This window comes from Lampetra fluviatilis, chromosome 1, assembly GCF_964198595.1.
Source record: "Lampetra fluviatilis chromosome 1, kcLamFluv1.1, whole genome shotgun sequence".
In the NCBI taxonomy this organism is placed as follows: domain Eukaryota; kingdom Metazoa; phylum Chordata; class Hyperoartia; order Petromyzontiformes; family Petromyzontidae; genus Lampetra; species Lampetra fluviatilis.
In genome coordinates this window covers 3,661,011-3,680,570 of record NC_136275.1, presented here as the reverse complement: position 1 = coordinate 3,680,570, position 19,560 = coordinate 3,661,011, and the positions used below count along the sequence as shown (strand labels likewise).

The 19,560-nt window shown below is 49.6% G+C and overlaps 3 protein-coding genes across 5 annotated transcripts in view; 1 reads left to right on the top strand and 2 right to left on the bottom strand.

Annotated features, from left to right (window-relative positions):
- Positions 1-7,770, top strand: part of ACAD11 (acyl-CoA dehydrogenase family member 11) — a 32,367-nt gene extending 24,597 nt beyond the window's left edge. For all 3 annotated transcript variants that reach the window (XM_078883063.1, XM_078882983.1, XM_078882907.1), the window contains 5 exons: positions 13-84; positions 1,371-1,525; positions 4,437-4,553; positions 5,920-6,029; positions 6,600-7,770. In XM_078883063.1, coding sequence (XP_078739189.1) covers positions 13-84; positions 1,371-1,525; positions 4,437-4,553; positions 5,920-6,029; positions 6,600-6,705 — 560 coding nt within the window. In that variant the 3' untranslated portion in view covers positions 6,706-7,770. The remainder of the gene's footprint in view (positions 1-12; positions 85-1,370; positions 1,526-4,436; positions 4,554-5,919; positions 6,030-6,599) is intronic.
- Positions 7,771-8,495: 725 nt separating this feature from the next.
- LOC144952650 (atypical chemokine receptor 3-like) lies at positions 8,496-9,922 on the bottom strand. The gene has a single exon (XM_078883156.1). The coding sequence runs from the start codon at positions 9,920-9,922 to the stop codon at positions 8,942-8,944; it is 981 nt and encodes a 326-aa protein (XP_078739282.1). The 3' UTR covers positions 8,496-8,941.
- Positions 9,923-11,675: 1,753 nt separating this feature from the next.
- On the bottom strand, positions 11,676-18,276 carry LOC144943543 (atypical chemokine receptor 3-like). Its single transcript, XM_078871155.1, has 2 exons — positions 18,124-18,276; positions 11,676-12,834 (listed from the first exon to the last, which is right to left on the bottom strand). The coding sequence occupies exon 2, from the start codon at positions 12,804-12,806 to the stop codon at positions 11,676-11,678; it is 1,131 nt and encodes a 376-aa protein (XP_078727281.1). The 5' UTR covers positions 12,807-12,834; positions 18,124-18,276.
- Between the last annotated feature and the right edge of the window lie 1,284 nt (positions 18,277-19,560).

The window sequence follows — 19,560 nt, the reverse complement described above, 5'->3', positions numbered from 1 at the left end:
TGTGCTGTGCAGATGCCATTCATGGAGGGCACTTTGAAATCCACTTTGAGAACGTGCGAGTTCCTGCCTCCAACATACTGCTGGGTGAGTGACTCCCCAGGGTGACTGCCCAGGGTGACTGCCTCATTCGTACAGTTTCCTTTCCTCCAAATTTGCCTAAATCTGACATTACATAATTTGCACGTTTTTTGCATAAAATATACGTAATAATTTCACTGCACATAAAATGGCGGTTACTAATGTGTATAATTTGACAGCCCCACTTACGTTAAATCGTTATCACGTGAGTCGCCGTCGTTGGCCACACACAGCTGAAGCGATGGCCACTCCCAATTAGCACCGTTGGCTACGTGCAGTGCGAAAGAAGTTCAGCGTACACACACCTCCGGCGGTACCGACAAGTGAAATATCTGGTCTGGGCCCGCGGACTCTTGTGTCCAGGCCCTTGCAAACATTTCGATTTAAAGCTTTCGTGACTGCAGGGATTTATCTTCTTGGTTCTTTCGGTAAAGTCACGTAGAATGGGGAAAAAATAATAATAATAATAAAAAAATTAAAACATAATAAAATAATTCTCACGACGTTTCGGCCACAACGTAAGCAGCCGTCCTAAGGTGGAGACTCTGTCTTCTCGACAGACCTGTTCTCCACCTGAGGACGGCTGCTTGCGTTGTGGCCGAAACGTCGTGAGAATTCTTTTATTATGTTAAAATATTTTTTATTATTCTTTTATTATTATTTCCATTCTACGTGACTTTACCGAAAGAATCAAGAAGATGAACCCTTGCAAACAGTCGTGCCTTCCCGACGCTCTGGCCCGGTCGCCATGGACAAACAAGGGAGCTTGACGAGTCCTCGCTCGCAACAAACCCACGCCGACCGATTGCCGAGTGGCATTCTCCCCGCACGTCCGGTTATAAGCGCGCGGTTGTGCTACGTACGGTGGGAAATTAGTTCCAACGTGCGTGTACGGTCCGTTCTCCTACAACGCTGCGGTAGTTGCGTCCCTGAAGAATACCGCGTTTTGGAAAAATTGCGTTCTAATAAATAATTATTAATATAGGGTTAAGCGCAGTCCGCGATACCACGTGAGATGCGTACGCAGGGAAAACAAAGACTGAGGCACGTGGGTAGCATCTAGAAGCATCCAGCTTCTTGTGTGATGCTAGGCCGAGGCAGCCGTACAGCCGCTTATTCCTACTCGCGCTACGTAGTTCTGTTCACTCAATCGCGTTTGATCCAATTCGCATCCGCGTTATAGCAAAAATACGTCCCCGAATACATTAATCGCGTTGCGTCCAATCCGCGTGATGAAAACACGCGGCGTTAATAGGAGAGCATTCCGCACGTACGTTCTCCGTTTGTCTCAGGCGACGGCCGGGGGTTTGAGATCGCCCAGGGCAGGCTGGGGCCCGGCCGCATCCACCACTGCATGCGAACGGTGGGACTGGCCGAGAGGGCGCTTGAGCTGCTGTGCCAGCGAGCGGCCACCAGGCAGGCGTTCGGCCGCAAGCTCTACGAGCACGTAAGCGCTGCCCCGCACCTCCTCGCGGTTCGTGCGCGGAGAGGTTTTGACAGGTTTTTTGTATTCGTACCGTTCCGAAACATCTGCAAGTTGCAGAATGGGTCCCATTCACCTCAGTGTCAGAACACGCAAGGGGCTCAGGGGTTAACATCATTGAGAGAGGCGTAGCACAGCTGTTTTTAAAGACATTGTACTCACCGCAGAAAACTGTAGTGACACAACCGCACTCTACGATAGCTGGGAGCCTCGGTACCGATAAAATTCACCGGAAGGGGAAAGGGTTAATTGGGAAAATGACAGCGCCTCCCATTTCTCACAAGTGCTTTAAGGATGCTTATTTATTGTTATTATGTACTGCGCTTGTCAGGAGGCTCGGGGGGTGGGGGGTGATCGATGCTGCTATGTGTAATCCCCAAATGAGTAATTCCGCACGGCATTCTTTTGGCACGAGAGGTGTTCTCAAGAGTTCCGTACGAACGGTAAAATTTCCTGGGAATAAATAAAGTATTTTCGAGCCTGCCACAACATTCCACTGGGGTTCTCAAACGCAATTCCGCACATGTGCGTCTCCGCTGCATTCCCTGGCCCGGCGGCTAACGCGTTTTTATTTCTTATTGATTCATCGTCCGCGCAAAGCCGTAACGGATATCAGATAGAGTAAATAATCTCATAACACTCTTTCAAATTTCCAGTTGCCGTGCCTGCCAAGTAATGTTGCTGTTTGCCTGCGCACCTGCGGCGAACCCAAGCCGAGTTAGAGCGTGCCACTCGCACTGGGACTCGTGTCAAAGGTCAAATCTAAGGTCAAGTCGACTCGGCCGCTCATTCCTCATGAGTTCAATTGATTATGGAGACGCGTGATCACTTTATTCTTTATTTTTAGGCTCGAATCTCATGCTTAAGTCGTAAATATGAAGCAGTAAATGACCAGTGAGGCACGTTGACTTTATTTAAATTTTTGTAAGTCAAATCTGTACATGAGGAGAATAACCCAATCGTCATAACAGAATAATAGCGCAGGCCGGAGAAACCATACATTTCAAACAACAACACACGGTAACGTGCAAAAAACATCACAGCCTACAGTGAGGGAAAAAAGTATTTGATTCCCTGCTGATTTTGTACGTTTGCCCACTGACAAAGAAATGATCAGTCTATAATTTTAATGGTAGGTTTATTTGAACAGCGAGAGACAGAATAACAACAACAAAATCCAGAAAAACGCATGTCAAAAATGTTATAAATTGATTTGCATTTTAATGAGGGAAATAAGTATTTGACCCCTCTGCAAAACATGACTTAGTACTTGGTGGCAAAACCCTTGTTGGCAATCACAGAGGTCAGACGTTTCTTGTAGTCGGCCACCAGGTTTGTACACATCTCAGGAGGGATTTTGTCCCACTCCTCTTTGCACTGTATGTGCATTTTGGGAAAAAAAATATCGTCAGTTCTTGAAACTGCATTGTGGTCCCCCCTTGTCTTACTTAGGTCAACATCAAAAGTAATTTGAACGAACGTGGCCGACAGTGGTGACACAGTAATAGACAACTGTGGACCGGTTACATCATCATTAGATGTCATCAGTACAGTAGAGTCAGTCATCAGAGTCTATTGCTGCAAAGGCTTTCCTCTGAAAACTACGTGTGCGGAGCCCCCACATGCACGCTATGGGCCCCATTAGCTCGGCTAATGCCAACAGTAATCACATCTGTAAATGACGCGAAAACCCCCATTGTAACAGAATAACAGTGCAGGCCGGAAAATCCACAAGTAAAAAAAACACTCAACATTTTTTAAAAAGCACGCAACCTTTTGTGCAATTGCAAAAAAAAAAATGCACTTCTTCAGCAAATGCCCACATTATTTGCACGTGCACAGAGGCTGTGTGCACAGGTGGGGAACAGTGGTGCAGCGGTTAGCGTGTTGTGCTACGAACCCGGCCAACTGAACCGGTCCTTGGCCTCAGTTTCAGTTTCATTTATTTGGAATAACCCTGTGAGCCATGCGGCTCTTGATTCGGGTGCAACCGCAACAAACAATTAAATTACAAGATGCATTTAAAATTTCTTGTACGCAATTTTAAACATCCCCTACAAAAACAATAACATCTTCCAGAAAAAGCACCGTTTGTTTATGCTGCGTACAAAAATGTGCCAAAAAAAAAAAATCTAATTTTGCTGTTAGATCACAATAACAATCATAATACAATATAGATAAAAAATGTAGGTATAACTCTATACTACATGAAAAAATCGGGCTAAACTAAACCTCTCTAGAAATTACTGAAATAATGCTATAAAAACAATGTAATAGTGATCGTAAAAAATGTGATTGAAAGTTTACAATATCAACATACACAACATATATTACTAATCCTAGCATCCTTCGCTTGCTGCATGAGTCAATCCATAATAGCAGGAGTAACAATAGTAGTAGCAGCACACTATAATCAAAATACATGATAATTTCTCGCATTGGTCATCTATAGCTATATATTTGATTTCAGGCCACTGGATAGCAGTGGCAGCTCCTCTAGGTCGACTCAGCCTCAAATGAGTACCTGGTGCGATCTGGGACAAATCGCGGTCGGGTGTGGTGCTGGTCACCCACCTCCCCTCGTGTGCCGTGCCGGCCTTCATCGGTGCTGCCCCAACAGCACTTGCCCCAACAGCCTGTCAAAGCTATACCGTGGTCTTTGTCTTTGTGCTCTTTACACATCTCCGTGTGCTGTTTTGAAACTTGTTTTCGACGTCGCGCAGAGGTCGTTTGCGAGCACCAGAGTCCCTTTCTGACCCTGGAGTGTTCTCGCACCGTGACCTCGTGTGGGCCTGCATACCCCCCCCCCCTACATACCCCCCCCACCCCCCCCCCTGCATACCCCCCCACCCCCCCCCATTCCTGCCCCCCCCAGGAGGTCGTCCTTCACCAGGTGGCCGAGTGCCGGCTGGAGATCGAGCAGTCGCGGCTGCTGACGCTGAAAGCTGCGCACGCCATCGACGCCGTCGGCGCCGCCCGTGCCCGCAAGGAGGTGTGGCGACTCTGCTTTCCCGTCTTGTCATCCGGCCCGAGGTGGCGTTGTAGCCAGCGGGCTCAAATCCGGGTCGGGGGTCAGAATCAGAATGTTTATTTGTCCTGGAGGAATCCCCCATGAGCTCTACGGAGCTATTTTTCACAGATGTCCAGTAGGACTCGGTCTGTCGTCCATCCGCGGCCGATGAGTAACCGCTCCATGGGAAGTCGACAGCGGTCAACAGCGGTGCATCGCGCTGATAGACTGGCCCCTTCCATGGAAACGTGGAATTTCCACCACTGGCTAATGGTCATCAGCGGGGATGAGTGCTGCGCTATTGTTCATTGGTGCAGGGAGAAAATGTGAATTGTCTTCTTCATAAATTCAGCTGACTTGCAGTCTTTCTGTCCACGCCCAATCTTCCCTTTATGCATTTCAACGCGCACATTTTACTGTTTAAAATGTAATAGACGCGTGCAACGTTTTGATTTCCTAAGAGTTTGGATAATCAACGTTGTCCGCCGGGGAACTGCTCACGCGCAATTCAAAAATGGTTATTTTTGTCAACTTTCTCTTAGAGGGCTTCCAGTTTTCTCAGCACCACACGGGGTAGGGGCATTCTTTTTCAACTCCAAGTCAGTCAGTCTCCCTGCCCCTCCCTCCGCTAGGGGCCATTTAACCAATACACCGTCGCACGGCTGTTGTATTTTTCCCGTCGTTGGGCAGCGGTGATGATGAATTATGGCGAGTCTCGACTCGCTTGGCACGATGGTCGATCGCAATCGCACAGTTGCAGAGTGTGGCACGGTGGACGTGCAGTACGCTTCTCTCGGCCAACACCTGTGACGATTATCTGAACCAGTCCTGGGCCTCCCCGCATTTGGCATGTGTTACAAGCGCTCGCTCTACAATGACGATCGGTATGCGTGACTAAACTATTTCAAGTTTAGGCTTCAATTCTGCATGTGTATGTTATACTGTATAGTGTATGTGTAAGGGACTATGGGGCAGCAGTAGCGTAGAATGTTAGCACGCCACACTGCGAACCCGGCGATCCGAGTTCGATTCCCGCTCACGGCCAACACCAGTGATGATTATTTGAACCGGTCCTGGGCCTCCACTAGGTCGGCTTAGACTAGAATGATGACCTGGTGCGGTGTGTAAACGTTGCGGCCGGGCGCGGTGCCTACCACCCACCCCTCCGTGTGCCTTGCCGGCCTTCATAGGTGCAACTCGTTAGCAGCGCTTGCCCCAACAGTCTGTTCGGGCTACACGAGGGATCTTTGTCTTTGCTAACGGACTTTGTTTGCAGCATGCGACGATGATACGATGACGCCTCCGTGGACTCTGTGTGGTCTTTTTCCTGTCGTCGTCGCCGCCGCAGATTTCCATGATCAAAGTGGCCGCCCCCCGCATGGCCTGCAAAGTGTTGGACCGCGCCATTCAGGTGCACGGGGGTGCAGGGGTCTCGGAAGACTTCCCTCTCGCTCACATGTAAGCACTTTGCCGTCTTCAGGGTTTACAGAGCGGTCCTTTACAGATAGTTCGGGTTTTTTTTTTTCTTCCAGTCCTGAGATCAAGGCCGATAATTGAACGCAGCCATTGCCCGAGCTGTTAACCACACCTCGACAATGATTTCTTTTTGCCAGACAATGCAACTCTTGCACAGTTGATACCATATCTGCAAAGTCTCCTCTTTGCATCTCATCACCGTTTGACTTTAGGTCATCCGCTCGCTTTCCAACTCCAGAATGCCACTCTAGTGCCTGTATAGGTAACCTGCCTTTCTCCTTTCTGCTTACATCCCCGACCCATCTCAACCTCCTCATCTCCTTTCAAATTCAGTCGAGCAAGAAGTAAATGCAACCACTCCCAACCTGTGCACCTTTTTATCTTTTTATTGTTCTCTCTGCTCTCTGCGTGTACTCCAAAGGGGGGTCGCGGGTGGGGGGCAGGGAGGGCAACTGCCGGTCGTGTGCCCTATCTTTCCCTCGCGGGCATCCCTTTTCGCGAAGATCCGCCGACTTGGTCGTCGCCCGGCGGCGCGTGCGTCTGCGTTTGCAGGCTCGCGTTGGCGCGCACCCTGCGGTTGGCAGACGGGCCGGATGAGGTTCACCTCTCGGCCATTGGCAAGCAAGAACTCGGGGAGCAGCTGAAGGCGAGGCTGTGATCATGTGACCACCGCGTGAGCTGCCCAGGCATATCGGGCAGAGGACTGCGCTGCGCAATTTCGGTCGTGGTGATTGTGACTGATGTTTGCTATCGTAGGGAGACTCAAGGGGAATTTGTTCTTCTGATCGGGCTTCGTGTGACGTTTATCCGGCACATGCAAGTACCTTTTTGGCGATGTGCTGTAAAGGTTTGTGATTTACAGTTAAGAATAAGGGATTTACAAAAGTGTCACGTGGAATGTGATGAGAGGGTTTATAAATATGTAATTATTTCACAGTGTTTATTTTTTTTGAGTGCAGTACAAAGGTATACGACAGAGCACGTGTAATCATTGAAGCAAATGTACATATAATTACGAATATTATTTCGAACATTAATTTTAATCAGAGAAAAACAAACTCGCACATTTCATAACCTGATGGAAATGGAACGCATTCTTACACTCACAGGGGCCTTGTTAATATGTAGTATGAATATATTATTTTAATTGATACTACAATGTAAAAAATGATGCCTATTCAAAAACACAAAGACATCGATTTTTAGATAGTCGATGGGTTAATTTGCGCGGTTTCACTTTGTGTGCTCCCCCTTTATGTAACGCATCTCCTCCCGCACAAAGCGAAGGAAACCTGTTTAGCCTTATGCTACATACAGTATCACGATGTTTAGAGACTTATATTTCGGATGGAATGGCATCTCAGCAACAGACGGTGGAACTCTGACAATTCGCGGGTGCATTGTCCCTCTAATAAAAAAAAAGTATCAGAGGTTAATGTCATAGCTAAAGAATACCCAAACAACTCTATAACACAAAGTGCCTGTACATCAAAATGCACCGATGAGCCAAGTAGCTGCAAAACATTCCTGCGGAGGGAGCTGGTAGGAACGTTGGGTTGCTCGGTCAATGGCCAGGGTCAACGGCGGCGTGGTGTATTCCGCAAATATGGTCGACTGTGAGGGCGGGCACAAGCCGGCGTGAGTAGGTTAAACGTTGAGTTTTATAAGGTCACCACGGGGTGAGCAGCCCCTCCCCACCCAGCCCCACCCCCCACCCAGCCCCACCCTCCCCACCCAGCCCCACCCTCCCCACCCAGCCCCTCCCCACCCAGCCCCTCCCCACCCTCCCCTCCCCACCCAGCCACACCCTCCCCACCCAGCCCCTCCCCAACCTCCCCTCCCCACCCAGCCCCTCCCTCCCCACCCAGCCCCTCCCTCCACGACGGACGGACACAATAATCCCCTGTGGGCTGGTGTAACCAGGAGGTTCCTACCAGTATTAATGGTTGAGCATATATATATTTTGTTGCACACACACGCTGAATTTAAAAATAAATAAATATGAATGAGCCGTAGAAAATGAACTCAGGATCAGTGAAAGTAACGAGATGCTTAGAGCCGCAGTTCTTGCTGGCGGGCTGAAGATTATCGCCATGACCCCTCACGTGGCTTCACGCCACTTGAGCCCGAGGCATTATCTTCCCGCAGATCTTTAATTCGCGGAAGAAGGCTGCTTGCTTAATCCCAATAAAACTCTGTTGATTTCCCAACCCAAGGAACACTGTTGATTTACGGTCGCGTTATACCAAGCCTCGTTCGTTATTACCGTACATACTCCCCCTCCGAACGCATTCGCTCGTTTGTCTTGCGGTCGGCACACATGGGACACGTGCAGTCGTGACAATGTATCTATTTAAATGCTTTTGTAACGTACATGAAGATGTAAAGAGTTGCACCCCGACACTCCCAGGCTGCATGCGGCTGAATTAGAAAAGGCCTTGGGGAGCCTCTGAATATGATGTCAGCCTTTTCGTAATATTTGTTTTCAGTTTTCGTGGAACCATTCGCCGCATCTTTTTTTGCTTTGCATCCTAACCACGGTCATGACATAAGAACTGTACCGGCCGTTTGCCAGTCCACAACTTGATGGATTCCTCTCTGCCCCGTGTCGTACGACCATACTTCACCACGCCGGTTGGCGAAGCGACCCGGGTGGAGGGTGGTCCAGGACCGCTTCGGATATCGCCCGCCGCCGATGTTAGCCGTGGTCGGGAATCAAACTCGGGTCGCCGGAAATTGTCGCTCAGCGGCTTTTAACCACTGCACCGCAAGCGGAGGTTACAAACGCGGGAGGAAGTCGCGCCGATCATATCGTTGACTCTGCACCTCATCCGATCAACACGGGCTGGCTACGTATACATTGTGATTTAAGTTCAACGTACGTACATCCACGCCTAAGATAGGGCAAGGGCGGTTTGCGCCGTGCCATCTGCTTGTCGCGCGGGCCTCGCGTATTTCAAAACGACGAATGCCCACGCTGTCGCGCCGCTGTACAGGAACGCCAGGCACTGCGCTGCTTGTTTCCCGTAGAAGACCCCCTCGGCCGCGACGCAGTTAAACGTCAAGAAATCCGCCGACTTCAGCGCCTCCGCCAAGAGCAGCGTGTGGTACGGCAGCCAGCAGACCAAGAACAAGCAAAAGTAAACGCGCGCAAGCTCTCGCCGCCCGCTGCAGTCGAACGCCGGGTCCCTGCGGGCGGCGATGTAAAACGACGCGAAAACCACGACGGCCGTCGCGCAACCCAAGGAGACGCCGAGGACCCCGACGGCCGCCTCCCACGTGCGCGCGCTCTCGAAGTCGAGGTCCGGCTCGCACCTCTGGCCGCCCGCCGCCGTCACGACGACGAGGCTGGGCAGCGAAGCGCCGACGGCAAGGAGCCACGACGCGGCGCACATCGACGCCCTCGCGACCGTCCCGCTCCCGAAAGTGGAGAACTGTTCCACTCCCATGGAGGCCACGGAGAGGGCAGTGCCATACTGGTAGAGCTCGAACGTGAAGAACAGCAGCTTGCACAGGGCCCCGGCGCCCGACGGCCAGTGGCCGACGCCGTGTCGCGTGACCACGACGAGCGCCGGCAGCGTGGAGATGCCGCAGAGGCACGCGGCGGTGTGGCTCAGGGGCAGCAGCGCTGTCGACACGCGGGCGCCCGGCGGGTGGTCGGTGGCCAGCAGCCACAGGACGGCGAGGTTTGGCACGAGGCCGAGGACGAACGCCGCGGCGTAGAGGACGGAGATTCCAGCGTTGAAGGCGTCGTTGTCCACCGTCTTGCACGGCAGGCAGTCGAGGAAGTCGCACACTCTGTCGGACACGTCCGGCAGCGGTGGGTCCAAGTATGAGTAATTCGAGGTCGTGTCCCACGGCTCGTTTTCATCCATGGTTTTGTGTGCGCTAGCGGTAGCGCTTCAACACTGGCCTGTAAAGGAACGATGCGAAATTAATATCTGGATTACCTAAGTTCGGACCAAATCAAACATTATTTGGCGGTACTGCCCTTAAAATTAAAACGTAGATATTAGGCGACGTTTTGGGCAATTGCCCCATGTGATTCTTCTCCATATGCAGGCAGGAGGGCCATTGCCCAAAACTTTGATTTATTTTTTCCTTCCCCTCCTAAGGCCGCAGTGTTATTGACGAACGCGTTGTTGAGCTTTGCGGATTCGAAGAAGTTCTGGCAACATTTCCCCGACGACGATAACGACGACGACGATGGCAAAATTCCAAAAACATTCAACGACGGTCACGCACAGAAATCCTACGCTGGCATTTAAATGGATACCTTTGTTTCCACCAAATGTGCGCGTACCTTGGTCATGCAGCCCCACTGCGTAATGACGTGGTGGTTTGGCGGGGGGGGAGTCGAGGAAGCAGCATGTTGCGTGAGTCGCTTTCGTCAGATGTGTGATGAAGCAAGCCCCTCCGCCCGTCCCCCACCCCCCCGTGGCCTTGGTGAGACGTTAGCGTCATCCAGCCGTACCCTGCTGCACCCCCCTTGGTAGTGCAGCCCGAATGACAACTTTGCTTGTGTCTGAAGAGTAACCACCCCCCGCATCCCACACACGTTGTGTTTGCAATTTCTGTATTGAGACAGAAACGGACATCCTTCTGCATTTGATGGAAGATGGTAAAACAAAAATGGAGCTGCGACAATGAAGTCGATCAATCGAGTGAATTGAGTAATCCGCATTTTTTTTGTTGCGGTCGATTTCTTGGGTCCCTTTAAAAATTGTGCTCGCCCCGACGGCATCGTGCCTCCTGAAGGTGGGAAACCCCCTACAAGCCACGCCCATTGTGATGATGACATCACCAAGCCCCCACCCATCACCTCCCGTCCAGCGGCACATGTGGGAGCAGAGGCAGAGACATTTCCCCCTCTCCCCCCCCAAACAACTATATCACTTTATCCAGTTAAGGTATTGAACTGATAATCTGAAATAGCATTAATGGGTAAGAATATGAATGGCTCTACAGCACATGTTGTTACAACTTACAGCTCGTTATGAGTAAGCAATCTCAATATTGTTGTATATTGTTTATATCTTGAATACAGTACTCCATTCGTGCGATTCCAAAGGGGTTTATTTTTTTATTCGAAAACCGTGCAGTATCTTTACGATCCAATAGTTGAAATGTTGAATGATTTGTAACAGTAGATCCGTTACAACATTCATCGTCTCTCTCGAGTATTTTAAATTGTAGTTATTAAACATTGGCGTTCCAGTCTTTCTTTTGTAAATAAGTCTTCATTATGGAATTGATAATTCTATACAATAAAAAACGTTTACATTTCAGCTTGAGAAATTTATACCATTGAATGTTTTGTACTGTTTGTCTCATACCTAGAAAATACATGTAAAATATATTTTACTTACCAATATTATCCAGTATTACATACAAGCACTCTGTATAAATGCGACATTTTATACATATATAAAAAGTATTTTAGCATCTACAGATTTTTCTCACGGCGAGCAAACTCTTACTTGGTCATTCTTTACACATCATAGAATACAGTTGACAATTTAAGCAGCAAAGTTTTACATTTGGGTACAAGCCGTATCTATGACTGGGTAATCGCGTGCACCGTGCGGGGGGGGGTCTTGAATTTTTCCAGACAAACTGGCTTCAAAGTCAGCGGTCCGCCTCGGATCGGTTCGGCAGTATGACCGCGCATTCCGTGTCCTGAGTGACGTAGGTGCAGTCCTCCGCGAGCAGGTCGTGCGAGGCGGTGCTCGCCTTGAACTTGACCACGACGGAGCGGATGAACTCCTGCCGGCGCCGCTTGTCCACGAAGCAGTAGAGCACGGGGTTGACGCAGCACTGGCCCACGGCGAGGCACTGCGTCACGTGCAGCCCCACGTACAGCGCTTCGTCCAGCGCGCAGCCCAACCGCAGCATGCGCAGCAGCGCCAGCGCGTCCGCAAGCAAGAGCACGTGGTAGGGCGTCCAGCAGACCGCGAAGACCGTCGCGTACGCCAGCACGATCGTGCGGCCGTTGTTCCTCTCCGAGAGGCCGTGCCACGCGATGGCCCGGTAGAGGAGCACCGAGCTGACGACGATCATTGGGAAGGGCACGAGGAAGCCCAGCGTGTTGTACAGCAGGGTGATGCCGGCCATCCACTTGAAAAAGTGGTCCGGGGGCAGGTCCGCGCGGCAGTGGGTCTCGCCGCTGGGAGTCGTCACGGCTCGGATGTAGATGATCTCGGGCAGCGACGCCACCACGGCCAGCAGCCAGGCGATGGCGCATATCAGGAGGCGCGCGCGTTCTTTCCGCCGACTGGACGCTTCGTGGAAGTGCACGAAGGTGATGTACCTGTCGACGCTCATGGCGGTCACGAAGAACACGCCGGCGAACAGGTTGACGCTGAAGGTGACGTTGGTGAGCTTGCACAGGAAGTTGCCATAGAGCCACTGGTCGTCGTGCAAAAACGAGGCCACCATCACGGGCATGACGAGTACGATGCAGATGTTGGAAATGGCGAGGTTGACGACGTACAGATGAGTCTCGAACCTGTGTTTGTGAAAGAACACGTTGAAGCAGAACACGGCCACGTTGCCTGCGACTCCGACGACGAAGATGAAGAGGTAAACGATGGATATGCCGATGAGAATGGCGCCCTTGTTGAGGACCTGTGGGCATTCGAAGTGCTTGTAGGAAGAGCTGCAGTTTGCGTCCGTAGACTCGTTGCACATCGGCTCCAGATCCCAGTAGTCGGTGAAGTTCAAGAAGGCTTCCGAGTCAAAGTCAAGAGTGAGGTCCATGTTGGAGTTGTCTCTGTGTGTTCGCAGCCTGCAAAGAGAATACACGCACGGCACATTAACACGTGGCAGGCTTTCGCGGCCAACATGATCCATAATAGAGGTTGTTTTTTGGGGTACAATCTCCCCTCCCCACCCAGCCCCTCCCCACCCAGCCCCTCCCCACCCTCCCCTCTCCACCCAGCCCCACCCCTCCCATTTTTGGATGCACGACGGACGGACACAATAATCCCCTGTGCGCTGGTATACCCAGGAGGTTCCTACCAGTATAAATACCAGATGTAGGATAGACTACATATAGTGCATCTGACTACACAAAGACAAAGATCCCCGTATAGCCTTCACAGACTGTTGGGGAAAGTGCTGTTAGTGAGCACCTATGAAGGCCCAACACGCCATCGTGGGAAGTGGGTGGCCAGCACCGCGCCCGGCCGCCTTTGTTTCCCCAGTGGTGATGTTTACACACTAGGTACTCATTTAAGGCTGAGTCGACTTAGGGGAGGCGCATGACCGGTTCCGATATTCGTCACGCATGTTGGTTGTTGGGCAGGAATCAAAACCCGGGTCGCGGGGGGTGGGTTTGTGGCAGCGGAGCGCGCTAACCACTGCACCACTACTCCCAATTTGACAACAAAGACAAAGATTCCCCGTATAGACTGTTGGGACAAGTGCTGTCAGCGAGCACCTATGAATGGCGACACGGCAGACGATGGGGTGGGTGGCCAGCACTACGCCCGATCACCTTTGTCTTCCCAATGGCGATGTGTACACACCGCACTAGGTACTCATTTGAGGCTGAGTCGACCTAGGGGAGGCCCAGGACCAGCTCAGATAATCGTCACTGGTGTTGGCCGTGAGCGGGACGCGAACTTGAATCGCAGGGGTTTGTGGCAGTGCAGCGCGCTAACCACTGCACCACCACTCCCCATTCGACAGTCACACTCCGCGCATTAACGTTAGCCGAGTCATCTTCAGTGCATAGCTATATGCAATCACAGAAATACATTAAAGCAGTTTATCGCCAGGACTATAGTGCAACAAAAGGTAATGCGTGTCGATGGGCTGTTTATTATGCAGAGTCAAGGTCACATATCACATGACAGTGTTCGTCAGAGACCTGCTTGCTGGCAGCTGTGAGATCTTTACATCATGAGTCAAATCCCCACTTTTTTGAACACGCGTAGCTTGTAATTACACCCTTAACAGTGGGGACTCCCTTATTTGCATGTAATGTTTTTGTTCCAGCTTCGATGACGTCTCTTTAAATCACCGTGACAAATGGGATCTTAAAAATCGAGGGGGAATTGTTCACACGGGAAGTGTCAAAAAGTCTTCAGTCATAAGCACAAGGAAAAACCCCAATCCATCACGACTTAAAGTTTTTGTTTCGCCCACGGAACTGAAATTGCTGATGGCAAAACGAGACAACCAAACTCATTTAATTCCACTTCTGCCAGTGGAGAGAGAATTGCGTGGGCAGTGGTGCTCAAGCGCACCTAACAGCAAACGCAACACAAGTCGTCAATAGCACTGCCTTAAAAGGAAAACAATTGTATGAAATAAACGACGTTTCGCGGAATGACCCTTCTTCGTACCCACGAATATTGGCCATTAGCTCCAAAACGTCACCCGTTTTTTTTTACTGTCCAGTGTCCAGTTTACATGTTCCTTTACAGGCAGTGTTGTTTACTAATGCGTGATTTTGTTGTTGTTGTTGCCTAACGACCATTGCATCTAGTAAACTGCTTTATTCGATTGAAATGTATTGTCCACCTTCAAGTGTCTGGGTTGTTTTATTTATCCACGTGTCGAGTGACCAGGCTACTGCACGGGCATAAATTAGCGTGAGATCATACATCCCCTGCGAGCGTAATTCGGCTCGGGTTGATTGTATTTTTTTCACCGATCATAGTAAAATTATTATATTGATGTGCAGAAACAATAAACAGATGTACGGTGACTTCTTTGCGAATATTTAAACAGACAACGGACGTATCCGTCACGTGCTTCGGTGAATTAAGGTGATGCTTTGGAAAAGCGCCTCTCTTCACTGCTGTGAGTGGTGTTGTTAGTATTGTTACGCGTACACACACTCAGGCAGTGAACCAACCAACCATGGCTTGTGACAACGACACTGCGCAGTGGACATTAGATTGTATACATTACGCGGCAAGGGCTATACATTATCGTCGTGAATAGCGTGGAACATTGTACAGGGCGTGGCCACAATGGGGTTTGAGGAATGCATTTGAAAGAAAGGATTTCCCCAACACAAGATCGCAATGGGTGCAATTGATGTAAAACTCTGCAGCACACTCAGTGTGCACTCCCGTACACCAATGCTTTCCACGCCGGCGGGCGAGCAGGACCGATAGCTGTGGCTGGGATTCTTGGAAGTCAGGAATCTGGGTTCTGAGTGCGATGCACAAACCACTGCGCTTCACTCATGTAAATGGCCCTGAGAATTTAAAAATAAAATAACTGTGTACTTTCAAACACCTAAAATTCAACACAGTTGTCAACTACACTGCATTATTGTAAATATCTCGAATGTATATAATACAGGTTTTTGTTGGGTTAGATCGCGTAAATATATAAAAGTGCCGTTAAACCCGCCACTATCCGACAGCAAATTCGTAAGGGTTGTCACGTAAACAGAACGTGCCAATTCGTCACTAGTACAGCACACCGGTGTGTTGGAGAGCAAAGCCACAACATTTACAATGTGAGTACGACGTTTCGCCAGTAATTACAACTAATATATATAATCTCTAATGTATATATCATTTTTGACGTTTCAGGCAATGGCCCTTCTTCAGGCCACATCTCTAAAAGGGTCTACTTGCTCTCGTGTGGCAAGCTGCAGTGGTTCTCCTTTAAACGACCTAACGATAAATACCTCTTAAAAAAAACAAAATCCATTCCAGAGAGGAAAAGATCTGGACGTTTTGGCTTCTTACCCCCCCCCCGCCTCAAGCGTTTTTTCGGTAAAAAAAACCCCAATGAGTATAATTTCTGCAGTCATGAAAGCTTCAATCCTAGGTTATTCCCCCCCCCCCAAGCGGTTTCCTTTTCCCACTCAGCAACAACAACAAATAAGAGCATCACTGAACCGCATGCAAATCCTATGATACCCCGCGCAAAAAGAAACCAGCTACACACGAGTGAGTGCACGCCGGAGATGTGACATCATTCGGTAGGCTTTGGTTGTCTTACAAGGGGTACGTTTATGCCGGTGGGGGGGGGGTAAGCCAGCAGTGACTATGATTTCACCGCACGTTGTTAAATGACGCTGTAAAACAAAGGGCCATGATCTTCTTCTTGGTTCTTTCGGTAAAGTCACGTAGAATGGAAATATAAAATAATAAAAATAAAACATAATAAAATAATTCTCACGACGTTTCGGCCACAACGCAAGTAGCCGTCCTCAGGTGGAGAACAGGTCTGTCGAGGAGACAGAGTCTGATCTTCTTGGTTCTTTCGGTAAAGTCATGTAGAAGGGAAATAATTGTATTATATTATGTGTAATTTTTTTATTTTTTTATTTCCCTTCTACGTGACTTAACCGAAAAAACCAAGAAGATGAATCTCTGCAGTCACGAAAGCTTTAAATCGAAATTTAAAGGGCCATGATCTCGGTGCCGGTTCACATACCACACGTCGCCACTAATGTTGGTAGCCGTGGCCTGGAATCGACTCGAGGCGTACTGGAACTACGTGCCACCACTCACCACCACCAACATGTGAAAATAGTAATAATAATCACGTTGCCAAAAGCATGCTGTCATTTTACTTTGAGTACAAATTGAAGGGCTTGTCTGTTACTCAATAGCTAGTAATAGGTGACTTCATATGCCAATTCTTCAGGGAAAGTAAATATTGTTTAATTTTTATCAGGTCCCAAGGTGTAAAGTGCAGACTCCAACTCTTATCCACCGTCTTTTCTGGCCTCTCTGCTTGCTGCCAAGAAGATCTATTGCCCAACACGCCACCGATTGAAGTGTTTCCTTTAAAGGCCAACAGTGTTATTGACAAATACGTTTAGCCTTTTTAGTTGTTGTTAACATATAATTACGACATAGCAAACGTTGTCAACCTAATGATAATACCGTAATTTCCTGGCCAAATTGCTTTTGGAGTAGTACAAATACTGTTTCTGTTAAGCGAGTCATTAACATTCTTCGCCTACAGAAAACGTAAAAACCAATGACATAACACATCTTTAGTTCACTGCTTTTGCTCCAAACACCCCAATTAAATCGAACTCGAAGTGAATAATCACACGAACACATCAAAAACAGTGTGTCCTCTCCCCCACCACAGACTGCCAATCTGTGTTCTGATGAACAAAGGTCCCCCTTCAAAAGAGCATTCGCCTACCCCCAGATATAGACCCGGTTTCGACTTTCGCCTTTGATACGATATACAGTATACCGTGACTTCGTCGAATTATCAATCACGCTATATCCAATGCGGTATATATATTTAAAAAAGTCGATCTGTAGTAAGTGCGGAAAGACGCAATCGTTAATACCAGTCTTAAAATAAATAGAAATATATAATCGGCGACGTTTCGGGCAATGACCCTTCTTCATGTGCTATGGCCCATCTAACCGGTATCCATAGACACAAACACGGCCACTGCAGCGCTGATATAAAACAATGTGTCAAAGGGCTTCACATAACAACACACTAATTATCACACAGTATAAGTGTAACTTACAGCCCCTTGCAGGTGACACTGTTGGCTGTAAGTCTCACCACGTCGTGTCGGGATGTTGACCGTTGTGTGACCATCGGAACCCGACCCTCATTGACCAGCGCGGTGAAGTATGGTCGACGTTTTCCCATGCTGTCGCTGGGCCACACGCGTTTCAAGAGGCGGGAGTCACCCACGCTTTACCCCATCACACCGCACGCCATGACCTTGCCTGCCCATCGACTCCGGTGTACCCATTAACGCCACTGGGTAGTTATACCATTGGGTATAAATGGGTACCATTGCTTCAACTGCAATCGTTCCGGTGTCCTATGAATTGAAATGCAGTTCCAGTGTGCCGACCATCAACCATCACGGGATCTACGCATGGACAACTACGTCTGCATAACCATAACTGTGTGTGTGTGCGCGTATATATATACAACAACAAAAAACACGCTTTTTGTATCTTCTTCTTTCGTGCGGCTGATGAAGATGAAGAGCAACGACTGCGATTTTCACATTCGGGTGGTCAAGCCCAAATCACGGCGTCAGGAGTAGCAGAGTGGAATCGCTGTGATTTCGTATTTTGTGGCTCGGGCTCTGTTGCACAGAACATACCTTTACTGGTGCTGGCTCCAAGGGTGTCCAGGTGAACCCAACTTCACCAGGTGAGAGAGCCCCCTGTCAATAAATACACGAGTACTCGATCGATCCACGGCGACCCTCCCTCGACTCGGCTCGGGGTATATATACAAGGTGCCTCTCTCTGTGTGCGTGGGTCTCTCTCTGCTCTGGGTTACTCACGCGAAAGGCAGGAGGAGGAAACCTCCATCCAAAGACGTCATTATTGGCGGAGGCGGGTAGGGGGGGGTGCAAGGGGGCGCTTGGATGAGTCAACAGAGGGAGGGAGTGAGGGGGGACCTCGCGTGCTGTCTTTGACGTGCGATACGTGGAGCGCCGGGGAGCGGTGGCGCCGCGGTTAGCGCGCTTACAGCTCCCGAACAACCCGGCCACCCGAGTTCGATTCCAACTCGCGGCCAACGCCAGTGACGATTATCTGAACCGGTCCCGGGGAGCGGTCGTGTCGTGGTTAGCGAGCTGCGCTACGAACCCGGCGACCCGTGTTCGATTGTTGATCGTGGCCAACACCAGTGACGATTATCTGAACCGGTCCTGGGCCCACCCCTAGGTCGACTCGGCCTCAAATGAGCACCTGGTGCCGCGTATAAACATCGCCGCTGGGGAGGCGAAGGCGGCCGGGTGTGGTGCGCCGTGCCGACCTTCATAGGTGCTCGCTAACAGCACTTGCCTCGGGAACCTGGACGAGACTAGACGGGGGATCTTTGTCTTTTGCGCGTGACATCTCGGGCAGTCGACACACAACATCTTTGTCCCGTGACCTGCTGCCATCAGGGAGGCTTCCACACGTCACCTCGTGAAGAGTGTTCAGCCGCTGTGGTGGAGCGGCAGAGCGCGCAATGCGATACGAACCTGGCCCTCTCGGTTCGATTCCCCGGCCACGGTTATCGTGAGTGACGTCTAAAACCGGGTAGGGAGCTCCACGAGGTCAAAATTAGTCTGTGACGTTTGTAAACGTCGTGGTGGTTTCCCATGCCCATCTCATTATATGACAATACCTGCCCCAACAATAAGGGCCTCGTATCGAAAGACTCAACAACTACTGATCCGGTTAAAATCCTTTTGTTTCGAGATAAGTTATTTCGTTTCGGTCATGCTTCTGGCTTATGTTCGTGGAAATTTGCAGTTAGTTCAGATCTTCGGTTCGACTTTTTAACACATTGGGGTTTTCGTTAAGATGGATTGGAAACTAACTTGTTCAAGCGCATATTGATTCAAAGTCAACCAAAAAAAGTGGAGTGGAAGTCAAGTTAACTCACAACCTTGTAATGCTTTCATTACAGCAAGTTCATCCCCGATTACCCCATAAAAAACTTTAACAATAAAAACTGAACTCTAGTACCTTACCAGCTACCATAGATGTCAACCCACCCCTATTCATCTACAGGGAAATTGAGTTTTCAGGTCCACACGGCG

Excerpts from the sequence above, each read along its gene's own strand:
- LOC144952650 (XM_078883156.1), bottom strand. The coding sequence starts at position 9,922 with ATGGATGAAAACGAGCCGTGGGACACGACCTCGAATTACTCATACTTG.
- LOC144943543 (XM_078871155.1), bottom strand. The coding sequence starts at position 12,806 with ATGGACCTCACTCTTGACTTTGACTCGGAAGCCTTCTTGAACTTCACC.